Source organism: Mytilus edulis, chromosome 1 (assembly GCF_963676685.1).
Source record: "Mytilus edulis chromosome 1, xbMytEdul2.2, whole genome shotgun sequence".
Taxonomy (NCBI): domain Eukaryota; kingdom Metazoa; phylum Mollusca; class Bivalvia; order Mytilida; family Mytilidae; genus Mytilus; species Mytilus edulis.
The window spans coordinates 12,770,131-12,783,764 of record NC_092344.1 but is presented as its reverse complement, the minus strand read 5'-3'; the positions used below and the strand labels follow the sequence as shown (position 1 = coordinate 12,783,764).

The 13,634-nt window shown below is 31.4% G+C and overlaps 1 protein-coding gene across 2 annotated transcripts in view; it reads right to left on the bottom strand.

Moving 5' to 3' along the window:
• Window positions 1-304: 304 nt before the first annotated feature.
• The window catches only part of LOC139524256 (man(5)GlcNAc(2)-PP-dolichol translocation protein RFT1-like), a 53,691-nt gene continuing 40,361 nt past the window's right edge, over window positions 305-13,634 (bottom strand). For both annotated transcript variants that reach the window (XM_071319010.1, XM_071318971.1), the window contains exon 16: window positions 305-1,001. In XM_071319010.1, the coding sequence (XP_071175111.1) occupies window positions 756-1,001 (246 nt within the window). In that variant the 3' untranslated portion in view covers window positions 305-755. The remainder of the gene's footprint in view (window positions 1,002-13,634) is intronic.

Below are 13,634 nucleotides of genomic sequence, written 5' to 3'. Positions count from 1 at the left end.
ATTAAATTTTCTACAAACTATGATTTCCTATAAAAGGGAGAGATTCATGTCAAACCAAACCTTTACAAAACATTTGTTTATGATGTCTGAATGGATTGTAAACTTATATCTGTATCATGATGATGCCTAAACTGATTGTAAACTAACATCGGTTTCACAATGAGGAACAGTAATGCAATTGAAATGTAAACTTGCCAAACTGACTGTTTGATTTATTTTACTGAATTAAAAAAAAAAAGAGCACCCACTTTCCAAAACCTGAACATTCTTAGAAATCTTAGGATCTAAGGAAGAATTAAAAAAAGAAACTTCTCAAACTCATTTAAATAAAACGATATATGCACCAAAAATATCACATGTCTAACATGTCTAACTAACGTATCCTCTTTCTTAATTACAAAACTATCTTTTTTGTAAGTCTGATTTATCATGTTTATGCAATTTTGTCTAATCAACATCAACATTAACAACTAAGACTGATGAAAAATTGAAAATCACACAAATTACATTTTGTTTATTACCTCAACTTATCTTTACAAAACTTAAACACCCTAAGCGCAAGATATAAAATGTAATAAGAAGAATAATTCTTTTTGCAAGCAACATAAAAAACTTCAAAAATGTATACCAAACATACAGACATCACTTAAAATGTTAATACTATTTTCTATTTAAATGTAAACAACATTCAATAAATTAGATAAAGTTAATACATTATAACTACATAAAACTATATAAAACTACAAACAACGTTATTAGTCCAGTTTTTTATCTTCTTCTGACTTCTTTCCATTTTCTTCCCTCTTTTTAGCTTCTTCTGCCTTCTTTCTTTCTTCTGCTTCCCTCTTTTCTGCTTTCGTCTTTCTATAATGCTTTATAACAAAGTCTGAGACATCAGTCTCTGTAAAGTAGATGACTCCTATAACTCCTAGTAGACTTAGACCTCCTATTCCTACATGTACTAATCTGAATATAAGTCCTTGATCACAGCAGAAAAAACTCTGAAAGAAAGCATGTTTCATTAAACATTTTTATAATTGAAAAATAAAGGAAGAATGTGTCTTTGGGCCACAGATGGTACTTGTAAATGTGCATGATTCAATGTACTAATTATTGACATTTCTACTTCCACAAACAGATGCAGGTTTCAAGTAGTTCAGACCTTTTTGTGATTATAAGCATTGTGTATAAGTATTATAACATTTAGTTGAAAAGAAAGGGATTGGGAAATATTGGCATTTTCTTCTTCAAATCAAACAATTTTCATTAGCTTGTTGAATATGTTTAAAGGTGCAATCTAATATTTCCCAAGGAGGCAACTCTTTGTTTACATTAATAGCTTTTCTAATACATTCTCCCCTCCCCCTTTTCCAAATGACAAGATTGAATAATGATTGCCTATCGACAAAATATGTAGAAAATAAGTTCTGTAACACTTTCTAACTTCAACATTTGAAAAAAGTGTATCATCAACATCTCAATGTTAAGTATTTAGGTTGGAAATATAAACCCGACTTGAGAACTTTCAGAAATAAATTCGATTCGGTTTCTATATATACAAATAATTATCATTTCATCTTTTTTCACTGTTGTCTCCGTGAATAGAAACTCATCTTAATTATTGAAGTTTGTTTATTTTCATGAATACTTTTTTTAAAGATTAAGGAAGAATTGCATTTTGACGATACCAGATTTGATAGTTTAGCCAGTCTGCAAACAGGCCTGTAGAAAATGTTTACTTTGTTGAACATTTAACATGTTAAAATCCGTGAAACTAAGTACCCCACAAATAACTAGAGGCTCTAAAGAGCCTGTGTCGCTCACCTTGGTCTATGTGAATATTAAACAATGGACACAGATGGATTCATGACAAAATTGTGTTTTGGTGATGGTGATGTGTTTGTAGATCTTACTTTACTAAACATTCTTGCTGCTTAAAATTATCTCTATCTATAACAGTACTTTCTGTGGAAAATGTTATTGAAAATCTTCAAATTTTAAGAAAATTGTTAAAAATTGACTATGAAGAGCAATAACTCCTTAGGGGGTCAATTGACTATTTTGGTCATACTGACTTATTGCTGTTTACAGTTTATCTCTATCTATAATAATATTCAAGATAATATTAACAAATAAACAGCAAAATTTCCTCAAAATAACCAATTCAGGGAGGGGCAGCAACCTAACAACCGATTATCCGATTCATCTGAAAATTCCAGGGCAGATAGATCGTGACCGGATCAACAATTTTACTTCCTGTCAGATTTGCTGTTAATGCTTTGGTTTTTGAGTTATAAGCCAAAAACTGCATTTTACCCCCATGTTCTATTTTTAGCCATGGCGGCCATCTTGGTTTGTTGGCATAGTTACCGGACACAATTTTTAACTAGATACCCAAATGATGCTAATGGCTAAGTTTGGTTAAATTTGGCCCAGTAGTTTCAGAGGAGAAGATTTTTCTAAAAGATTACTAAGATTTATGAAAAATGGTTAAAAATTGACTATAAAGGGCAATAACTCCTAAAGTGGTCAACTGACCATTTTGGTAATGTTGACTTATTTGTAGATCTTACTTTGCTGAACATTATTGCTGTTTACAGTTTATCTCTATCTATAATAATATTCAAGATAATAACCAAAAACAGCAAAATTTCCTTAAACTTACCATTTCAGGGGCAGCAACCCAACAACGGAATGTCCGATTCATCTGAAAATTTCAGGGCAGATAGATCTTGACCTGATGAACAATTTTACCTGCTGTCAAATTTGCTCTTAATGCTTTGGTTTTTGAGTTATAAGCCAAAAACTGCATTTACCCCCTATGTTCTATTTTTAGCCATGGCGGTCATCTTGGTTGGTTGGCCGGGTCACCGGACACAGTTTTTAAACTAAATACCCCAATGATGATTGTGGCCAAGTTTGATTAAATTTGGCTCAGTAGTTTCAGAGGAGAAGATTTTTCTAAAAGATTTACGAACAATGGTTAAAAATTGACTATAAAGGACAATAACTCCTAAAGTGGTTGTTTCACTGAGGGTATTTTGCTGTTTTCACAAAGTATGATGTATTCCTTTTTAAAACAAGATAGTTGTATAAACATTGGCCAATATCGATATTGAACAAATCATGGATAATTCTTTAAAAAAAAAATTGTAAAGGGTAGAGAAGTCAAATGTTTTCAAAGAGACTGTGATTGTATGTTATCTAACCGATCTTTGGGATCGATTTAGTATCAACGTCAAAATTCACACCTCCTCGGAGTAGTAGTTTGACAGTTTTAATACTACTGAAAGTGATGTTGACAGTTTTTAAGGTTTCATGGAGCGCTTAGGTGCCCCAGCAAGATGGCATTGTTTGTTACAAAACTGATATAATTTGGGGTGATTAAGTTCCTCACATTTAGTTGAACTGAACTATGCTTGCTTAGGATTTTCCATTTTGTAATTGCCGAGCAATTATATAGATTGGGTTTCGAAGTGAATTGTCAATGTCTAATTCCTTTATGAAGCCGTTTATGTAATGTGATTTACACAAAATAAAGAAGTGGGTGTCACCTTTGTTTGCGGGGAAAACAACATTTTTGTCCTGGAAGTGAGTCAGAAAAGGAATGATTTTTATGTACATTGAAATAGATGTAGCATAGGAGTTTATATACCTCTTTAGCTTTTTTTATTATTTAATTATAATTTCGATCCACGAAACTCCACCATTATAACTCATTCGGAAAGAGTATCTGCGTTCTCTTTATTTTTGACAATTGCCTGGCATAATAAGTAAATTGTCTTTATGATCGATTATGCTATCTGACCTGCTGTCGTCTAAACCATACTGAACTGAATCCATTAGTAGTATAAAAATTGTGTTTTCAATTTATGGATAAAGGCTAACAATATTTCAGTCTTTTTGATAGAGCATTTCGCATAGCAGTGTTGTTGCCAAGATTCAGATCATAAGCAAGAGTGTGACCAGCAAGATTTGATATGAGTGGAATCTAGTTCATGTGAAGCCGATGTACACATTCTGGGTATTGCATTACTATATATTTCCAACTCAATCATCGGTTAAAACTTTGCAATTTGCACTGCTAATATTGAAAATTGACTAAATGTCTTAAAGTTCTGCAAAAAATATGAACTACTTATCCCTTGACATTCATACCACATTTATACTACAAAAAAGTCTTCAACAGCAGCAAACAAGAAAAATATCAACACCGTTTTAAGGTTTCTTTCAATTACCACCTTATCAATGCTTATATTAGTGCTATTTGTGCTACTTTGATCATTCCGCCTGTTAAATCCTTGATGATTCATATGTCTTCTAAATGCGACATAATGGGTTGGACTTATTACAATTAGACAGGTTTTCAAAATGGGTCAGACAATACGTAATTGTGATTTGAGAATATGGCCTAGTATTGGATCTAACCTATACATGTACCCAACACTCTCCAGACAATAATTAAAATATAATATTTCAGGTAATAATGATCAAAGGATTTCTATAGAGCCCAAACTTATTAATGATTGAAATGTATAATACAATCAGATAGTGTTGGCAGAATAAAAACATACGAGAAACCTGGTTCCTTATAGAAGAAGTGGGTATGTTGCAGAAAATAAAATTGATCTCAGTGATCTTTAATCTGATCATGAAAAAGGCTTTAAATTTAAAGTGATATCCTGACTCATAAGTCGATAACAAAGGGCAAACAGACAAACAACAATATACAAAACACAATATAGAAAACTAAAGGCTGATCAAAAAGAACACCGTGAACAAATAGGCATGGTAAGCAGATCCTGCGCCTTATGTTGCACCCATTGCGTTACATATTTAACATGTTTAAGTGCAAACTTAAGTGAAGTAAGTATAATTCGATGATGTCAAAAACTAGAAAACATAAATTTTCAGTCATGTCTTTAATCAAGGAATATATTGATAAAAGCAAATGTTGACAGTTTCTTGTTATTATCAACGACAATTATAATATAGAACTAGGAAATGTTAGACTATATGACTATAATTATATTAAATCCTAGAAGTATCTTCGTAATGAACACTAATTATCTTCCTGTCAGTGTTTGTCTCTATCTGAAATAAGATAGATACATAATTGAGAAACGCAGTAAGAACATCACTATAAGCTTAATGGATTAAGGAACACATAGGCCTTTATTATATTAAGATAGACAATTCAAGAGTTTATCGCCATCCTAGTAGCTCAGGTCTTTGTTACTTGAACATACGGGTATTTTTATATGCAGTTGGTTCTATCTTGTGACGACAAAATATTTACTTGCTGGGGAATCAGGTCACAATAGCAAACTGGTAAACTAGATTATACTGTTGATAAGTGAAATTTTTTTATAGGAAATCAAAGAACGGGGAGGGGTGTGTGTGTGTTAAAAGCAGCATAATTGAAGACAAACAAATGGAAGTTTTTAACGACATTGACTGACTATACAGCATTTGCACGGTCGGCAATAATTGCAGAGACGTTCATTGTTGAAAGGTGCAGTTAAATTGGGACAATAAAAGTTTGTCTACTCACTGTTTCTGTTACCTTTTGTTTTCCTTCAGGTAATGAAAACATAATTCAGGAAACTTTACTGCTCAAAATCAAGCTATTTACTTCGTTATTTAAAATAGATATAAGAAGATGTAATATGAGTGTCAAGTGAACAAATCGCCATCCAAGTCACAACATGTAAACATAAACCATTATAGGTGAAAGTAGGGTGTTCAACACGGTGACTTGCCTCACACCGAACATCATCAAACTGTCTTGTTGAACAAGTACAAAGTTTGGTCTTAAACACAATTCATTTTATAAAAAAGCGAGTATTGTCGTATTTAAACACTTTTAGTACAAGAAATTAATGTAATAAAACGGTTAACTGTTACTTGATAGAAGAAGAAACATGTTTATGATTAAATCGATTGTATTTGATGTATATGAATGAAGATGGAATCATCCCTTCGTAAATTTAACGGACGCCATAACGATTTGTTTGCCTTAAGGTATATTCGTTTCCCAGATGACGGAACTACTGTTCCCTTTTCACAAATGTGACCTACCGAATTACACTTATTCCTTGGTGTGTGCCAACATAGGCAACACAACAGGTACCACGTGTGGAGTAGGATCTACTTATTCTTCTAGAGCACTTAAGATCACTTGAAGTTTGAATGGTGTTAGTTTTAATTTAGTCTTTAGTTTTTTGTGCTGTTGTTTGTTTGTCTTTTTCTTTATAGCCATCGCATTGTCTGTTTATTTTCACCTCTCCATTATGATTATGTTGAAATTTCCGTTATTTATAGTTTCCAACTAAAGTAGAATATAATATAAGAAATACTTTGATGTGGAATGCTCATGGTACTTATATAAAAATATGGACTTTTTAAAAATGTGTTATGAAATTAGAGAAATGAAGTTTTGTGTTCTATTATGCTTTATCAGTTCTTGAATTTGAAGTCAGGCTTGGAGTTTTGGTATTAAACATCAGGAAAATGTGTACTGTATATCAATCTTTTCTGTTGGACCATTAGTCCCAGTATCAGTGTGTGTACCATCGGCCCAGTTGCAAGGTCTTCTATACTTGCATGAAAATACACACTGTTTTAGACATTTACTCTTTTGAAGTTTAAGAAATAGTTATAAATCCAGGTTAAGTATTTCCCTCAGAAATAGCTGATTCCTTTTTGATTTTCTTTTCTGGTTTTATCAGGTCTTCAACATCAAGAGTTGGTCCTGAACATTCAAATATATTGGACTGGAACATCACTAAAGATATTTGTTGCTGAAATGGAAATATGTTGCTGTTAAATTGGATTTAACAGCTCTCAAAATTTGTAATAGTTTCCCCAAACCATCACTAAAGAGACATTTTTTAGGAAAAACACAGTGAAGTTATTATTTTTTGTTGTTTTTGTAGTTCGTTTATCAAAATTGAATTCATCTTTATTATAAAGGTAAATCAGCAGATTTGTTTTACAGTCTAGTTAAATGAGGTATTGCTTCCAACCTCTTATCAAGGTACAAACTTAACAATGTACCACCTTCACTGCCAGACAATAACATCTGTTATAAAGAGATTCATAAGGTGTTCAGTGATATAGTTATTTATATAAATGTTGTCAAAGATATCAGATTCCTGCACCTTGCAAAAGAAATGTAATTTTCTTGACAAGTGAAACATCATTTTGTGCCTTGAATATCTGAGCATATATTACATCGATAAATTTCTGGAAATGTTCATGAAAAGTATGTATAGAATGTTATGATCAATGCACTATATTTTGTGTATCTAATAGGTAGTGATCAGCCTTGGAAGATTTGGATATCAAGTCAGTCCCATAAGGTTTGATTGCATTTCATGCAATCTTTACCTAAAAACTAGAAATATATAAGGGAGAGTAAGGCAACCTGGTATGTTTTAAAAGGGATGAGACTGGACTTATTATAACCAGAGACTTCTCGGGTTTGTTCAATACAATAAAACATATAAAGGAAGATACTAAAACAAGTATGGATAAAACATTTAATTTCATTCATTATACATTGATGGCAAAAATAAAGTATAATGCACCTACATAAGTACAAGTTAGTAATTTATTTTTTACTTTCATGTGCTATATATTTGCAGTTCCACATACTAGTTGAAAATTTCTTCAGAATTTTAAAGCAAAATTTCAGTGAAATTATCAAGCCATAAAAAGCACTCATCACACATTGCCCTTTAATCTAAAGAATGCTTTGATTAATTGACTGTTTTCCATTTAAGACTTTACCTTTTTCTCTTACCCTTATTTTTTTTCAAGAAATTTGGATTTTTCATGTTTCCTCATTTCCAAAATAGCACTCAGATATCATACAAGTTATTCAATAGTGACAACTATTTCAAATAGGTCTAAAACAAAATAAGATAAAAATGACCATATAACTCAAACATTGTCAATTCAAAGTAGACAATATAAATTTCATCTATAAACAAACAAAATAATTCCCTTATGTATATATACATTCCAGTATGACATTGTCAATAAAACACCCAATTCATAACTTGGAAAGAAATATTTCATTTCATCTGGAATGGTCAACAGGGTAAAAAAATAAACAACAAACTCTAATATTTAAATACAATAATAGAGCACTCAAAATGATGGATAGCACTCGAAATCATTACAGTTAAAATATGAAAACTGGTCAAATAAACCACTATTCTCTTTTCTCAATCAAATGAAAAAATTGTTGTACTTTGAAATGAATTAAAAAATTGACACTCTGAAATCTTTCATATTCACAACTGAGTAGCTAGAAATCTTTTTAGACAAAGGTAAAATGATAAATACTCTGAGGTTGAGGTAAAAAAAAATACTAACTGTAGATTTTTGGCACAGAAATTAAATTGGAAATTTGAAGAAAAAAAATGAAGAAAAAGAAAGAAAATGATACTGACCTGGATAAAAATCTATATTAATGATTTGATTCATGAAATTGGTCAAATAAATGACCCAACAATACAGTGATGGTAAACTACAACAAACTGATAAACACACAGATATGTCTTGCTTGTCCAACCTAATCACAAAACTAAACATAAAAATGAAATGTTTCAATGCTTATTCATCTGTATATCAAAAATAATTAACTTAATATTAGAGTGTACCCATAATCTGAATAAATCCACACACTTTAAAGTCCACAAAGCCCATTCAGCCAACAGAAGACCTTTATTTTGGTTCTCTGACTCTGTGGAAGGTGAGACAAAATTCCAATCAGACATATTCCCATTACAAATAGGATAATCCTTAAACTTAGAAAAAAAATATGAATTGACAACAAATAAACATTGTGTTATACATAAAATTTCAAAAATGGAAAATATCCAGAATTTCAATTTGCTTCAAGTATTTGCACTAGTTACAATCAATATTTCTTCATTGACTGTAAAGTTGTAAGCAATTGTCAAAATATTGTAAAACAAACTTCTTCAATAAAAAACAATTCAATAGAAAATCAATAATTTTTGTAAGAAATAGCAATGAAGTCATGGGATCCAAAGTTAGATACTATCAAATCAAAGAACAAAATTCAATAACACATTACAAAATGTTTTCAACCGGGTGCTCCGCAGGGTGCAGCTTTATACGACCCCAGTGGTTGAACCCTGAACAGTTGGGGCAAATTTGGTCACAATATTCAAGCTTGTTTGGAAACTAGAAACATGCTTCTTTTTTTGGCCCTTTTTTGGTGCCTTATTTCTAAACTTTGGCCCCATAACCCCTAAAGTCAATCCAAATCTTCTACTTGTGGTTTTAAACATTGCAGTATGATTTTAGAGCAATTGAAATACTTCTACACAAGTTATTATCCTGAAACTAGAAAAATGCTAGTTTTGGGCCCCTTATTCCTAATCGGTTGGGACCATCATCCCCAAAATCAATCCCAACCTTCCTTTTGTGGTATTGAACCTTTTGAAAAATTTCATGAAGATCCATTTACTTAAACTAAAGTCATTATCCGGAAACCAATGTGTCTCCGGACGACGACTACGACATCATACGATCTCAAAATTTGTTTGGGGTCGTATAAAAACTAATACAGTCATGTGACAGTGAACTGCACAGTTACATTAAAAGAAATTTCCTATTTTCATGGTTCATCTAATAGAGTATTAAAGTATTTATATGATAATTTATCTTTTTCATAAAGGAAATACATCAAATATGGAAGTTGAAATAAGAATGATGCATATCCATCCCCCTTAAAAGAAATCGACACTTACTTTTAATTTTTCAACTTTCTAGCAACATACCACTTTAGGGGCCTCAGTGACTAAGTGGTCTAGATAGTTTAACTACAGTATCACTAGCCTGTCAATACTGAGATTTAAATTGAAACCCTGCATGAGGCACGAGCTTTATACTCTGATCTTAATTTTCAAGGATTGCCAGTTCTTACAAAAGTACATTTGGTCTGTCAAGCTCCTGGTACTCCAGCTTCATCTACCACTACAATATGGGCAAGAGTTCTGAAAATTATATCAACAACAACAATCAATCACAATACTTGATCAGCACGATCTAAGAGAAAAAGAATTTAATTTTAGGATCAGAAAGTACAGATTTGATACCTTAACTTTTGATTATGAAAACATCCATATAAACAATAAATATGTATTTGATATTTGATCACATTTGACACGCATTTTTTTTACACAAGTAGACACAAAAAGGACAGCAAAGCAGAGGTCAATTCCAGAACTTAATATGTGTATATTAACATGAATGACATTTTTTTTTTATTAAAGTATGGTATTTTCTAACAATATAAAAGTCCTTTTCATCTAAATACCCTGTTCTAAAAAATATCAACACCTGTACCTTTTTCTGTGAAAACTGAAACCTATTTGTAATTGTAATTGCTTTAGAAACATACATTGAAATCAATTGTCCTTCAAAAAGTAATTTGGTTCAAAACTATGATTAAATCCTGTGTATTTTTATATTTAACACATTTAATTACATGTACTGCAAATGTACAAGAATTTCATAGTTGAATTTAAAAGGTCTGAATGGTACTATACACTTAATGTTATTTAACATTCCGGAGCCAATCAAATTTCCTACAAACTAAGATTTCCTATAAAAGGAAGAGATTCATATCAAACCAAACCTTTACAAAACATTTGTTTATGATGTGTGAATGGATTGTAAACTTATATCTGTATCATGATGATGTCTAAACTGATTGTAAACTAACATCGGTTTCACAATGAGGAACAGTAATGCAATTGAAATGTAAACTTCAATTTGCCAAACTGACTGTTTGATTTATTTCACTGAATTAAAAAAAAACGAGCACCCACTTTCCAAAACCTAAACATTCTTAGTAATCTTAGGATCTAAGGAAGAATTAAAAAAAGAAACTTCTCAAATTCATTTAAATAAAACGATACATGCACCAAAAATATCACATGTCTAACTAACATATCCTCTTCCTTTACAAAAATATCTTTTTTGTAAGTCTGATTTATCATGTTTATGCAATTTCGTCTAATAAACATCAACATTAACAACTGGCCTTTGTTAGTCTTGTATTATTTTAATTTTAGTTTCTTGTGTACAATTTGGAAATTAGTATGGCGTTCATTATCACTGAACTAGTATATATTTGTTTGGGGGCCAGCTGAAGGACGCCTCCGGGTGCGGGAATTTCTCGCTACATTGAAGACCTGTTGGTGACCTTCTGCTGTTGTTTTTTTCTTTGGTCGGGTTGTTGTCTCTTTGACACATTCCCCATTTCCATTCTCAATTTTAAGACTGATAAAAAATTGAAAATCACACAAATTACATTTTGTTTATTACCTCAACTTATCTTTACAAAACTTAAACACCCTAAGTGCAAGATATAAAATATTATATGAAGAACAATTCTTTTTGCAAGCAACATAAAAAAAACTTCAAAAATGTTTACCAAACAATATAGACATCACTTAAAATGTTAATACTATTTTCTATTTAAATGAAAACAACATTCAATAAATTAGAAAAAGTTAATACATTATAACTACATAAAACTACATAAAACTACAAACAACGTTATTATTCCAGTTTTTTATCTACTTCTGACTTCTTTCCATTTTCTTCCCTCTTTTTAGCTTCTTCTGCCTTCTTTCTTTCTTCTGCTTCCCTCTTTTCTGCTTTTGTCTTTCTATAATGCTTTATAACAAAGTCTGAGACATCAGTCTCTGTAAAGTAGATTACTCCTATAACTCCCAGTAGACTTAGACCTCCTATTCCTACATGTACTAATCTGAATATAAGTCCTTATTCACAGCAGAAAAAACTCTGAAAGAAAGCATGTTTCTTTAAACATTTTTATAATTGAAAAATAAAGGAAGAATGTGTCTTTGGGCCACAGATGGTACTTGTAAATGTGCATGATTCAATGTACTAATTATTGACATTTCTACTTCCACAAACAGATGCAGGTTTCAAGTAGTTCAGACCTTTTTGTGATTATAAGCATTGTGTATAAGTTTTATAACATTTAGTTGAAAAGAGAGGGATTGGGAAATATTGGCATTTTCTTCTTCAAATCAAACAATTTTCATTAGCTTGTTGAATATGTTTAAAGGTGCAATCTAATATTTCCAAAGGAGGCAACTCTTTGTTTACATTAATAGCTTTTCTAATACATTCTCCCCTCCCCTTTTCCAAATGACAAGATTGAATAATGATTGCCTATCGACAAAATATGTAGAAAATAAGTTCTGTAACACTTTCTAACTTCAACATTTGAAAAAAGTGTATCTTCAACATCTCAATGTTAAGTATTTAGGTTAGAAATATAAACCCGACTTGAGAACTTTCAGAAATAAATTCGATTCGGTTTCTATATATACAAATAATTATCATTTCATCTTTTTTCACTGTTGTCTCCGTGAATAGAAACTCATCTTAATTACTGAAGTTTGTTTATTTTCATGAATACTTTTTTTAAAGATTAAGGAAGAATTGCATTTTGACGATATCAGATTTGATAGTTTAGCCAGTCTGCAAACAGGCCTGTAGAAAATGTTTACTTTGTTGAACATTTAACATGTTAAAATCCGTTAAACTAAGTACCCCACAAATAACTAGAGGCTCTAAAGAGCCTGTGTCGCTCACCTTGGTCTATGTGAATATTAAACAATGGACACAGATGGATTCATGACAAAATTATGTTTTGGTGATGGTGATGTGTTTGTAGATCTTACTTTACTAAACATTCTTGCTGCTTAAAATTATCTCTATCTATAACAGTACTTTCTGTGGAAAATGTTATTGAAAATCTTCAAATTTTAAAAAAATTGTTAAAAATTGACTATGAAGGGCAATAACTCCTTAGGGGGTCAATTGACTATTTTGGTCATACTGACTTATTGCTGTTTACAGTTTATCTCTATCTATAATAATATTCAAGATAATATTAACAAATAAACAGCAAAATTTCCTCAAAATAACCAATTCAGGGAGGGGCAGCAACCTAACAACCGATTATCCGATTCATCTGAAAATTCCAGGGCAGATAGATCTTGACCGGATCAACAATTTTACTTCCTGTCAGATTTGCTCTTAATGCTTTGGTTTTTGAGTTATAAGCCAAAAACTGCATTTTACCCCCATGTTCTATTTTTAGCCATGGCGGCCATCTTGGTTTGTTGGCATAGTTACCGGACACAATTTTTAACTAGATACCCAAATGATGCTAATGGCTAAGTTTGGTTAAATTTGGCCCAGTAGTTTCAGAGGAGAAGATTTTTCTAAAAGATTACTAAGATTTACGAAAAATGGTTAAAAATTGACTATAAAGGGCAATTACTCCTAAAGTGGTCAACTGACCATTTTGGTCATGATGACTTATTTGTAGATCTTACTTTGCTGAACATTATTGCTGTTTACAGTTTATCTCTATAATAATATTCAAGATAATAACCAAAAACAGCAAAATTTCCTTAAACTTACCATTTCAGGGGCAGCAACCCAACAACGGAATGTCCGATTCATCTGAAAAATTCAGGGCAGATAGATCTTGACCTGATGAACAATTTTACCTATGTCAGATTTGCTCTTAATGCTTTGGT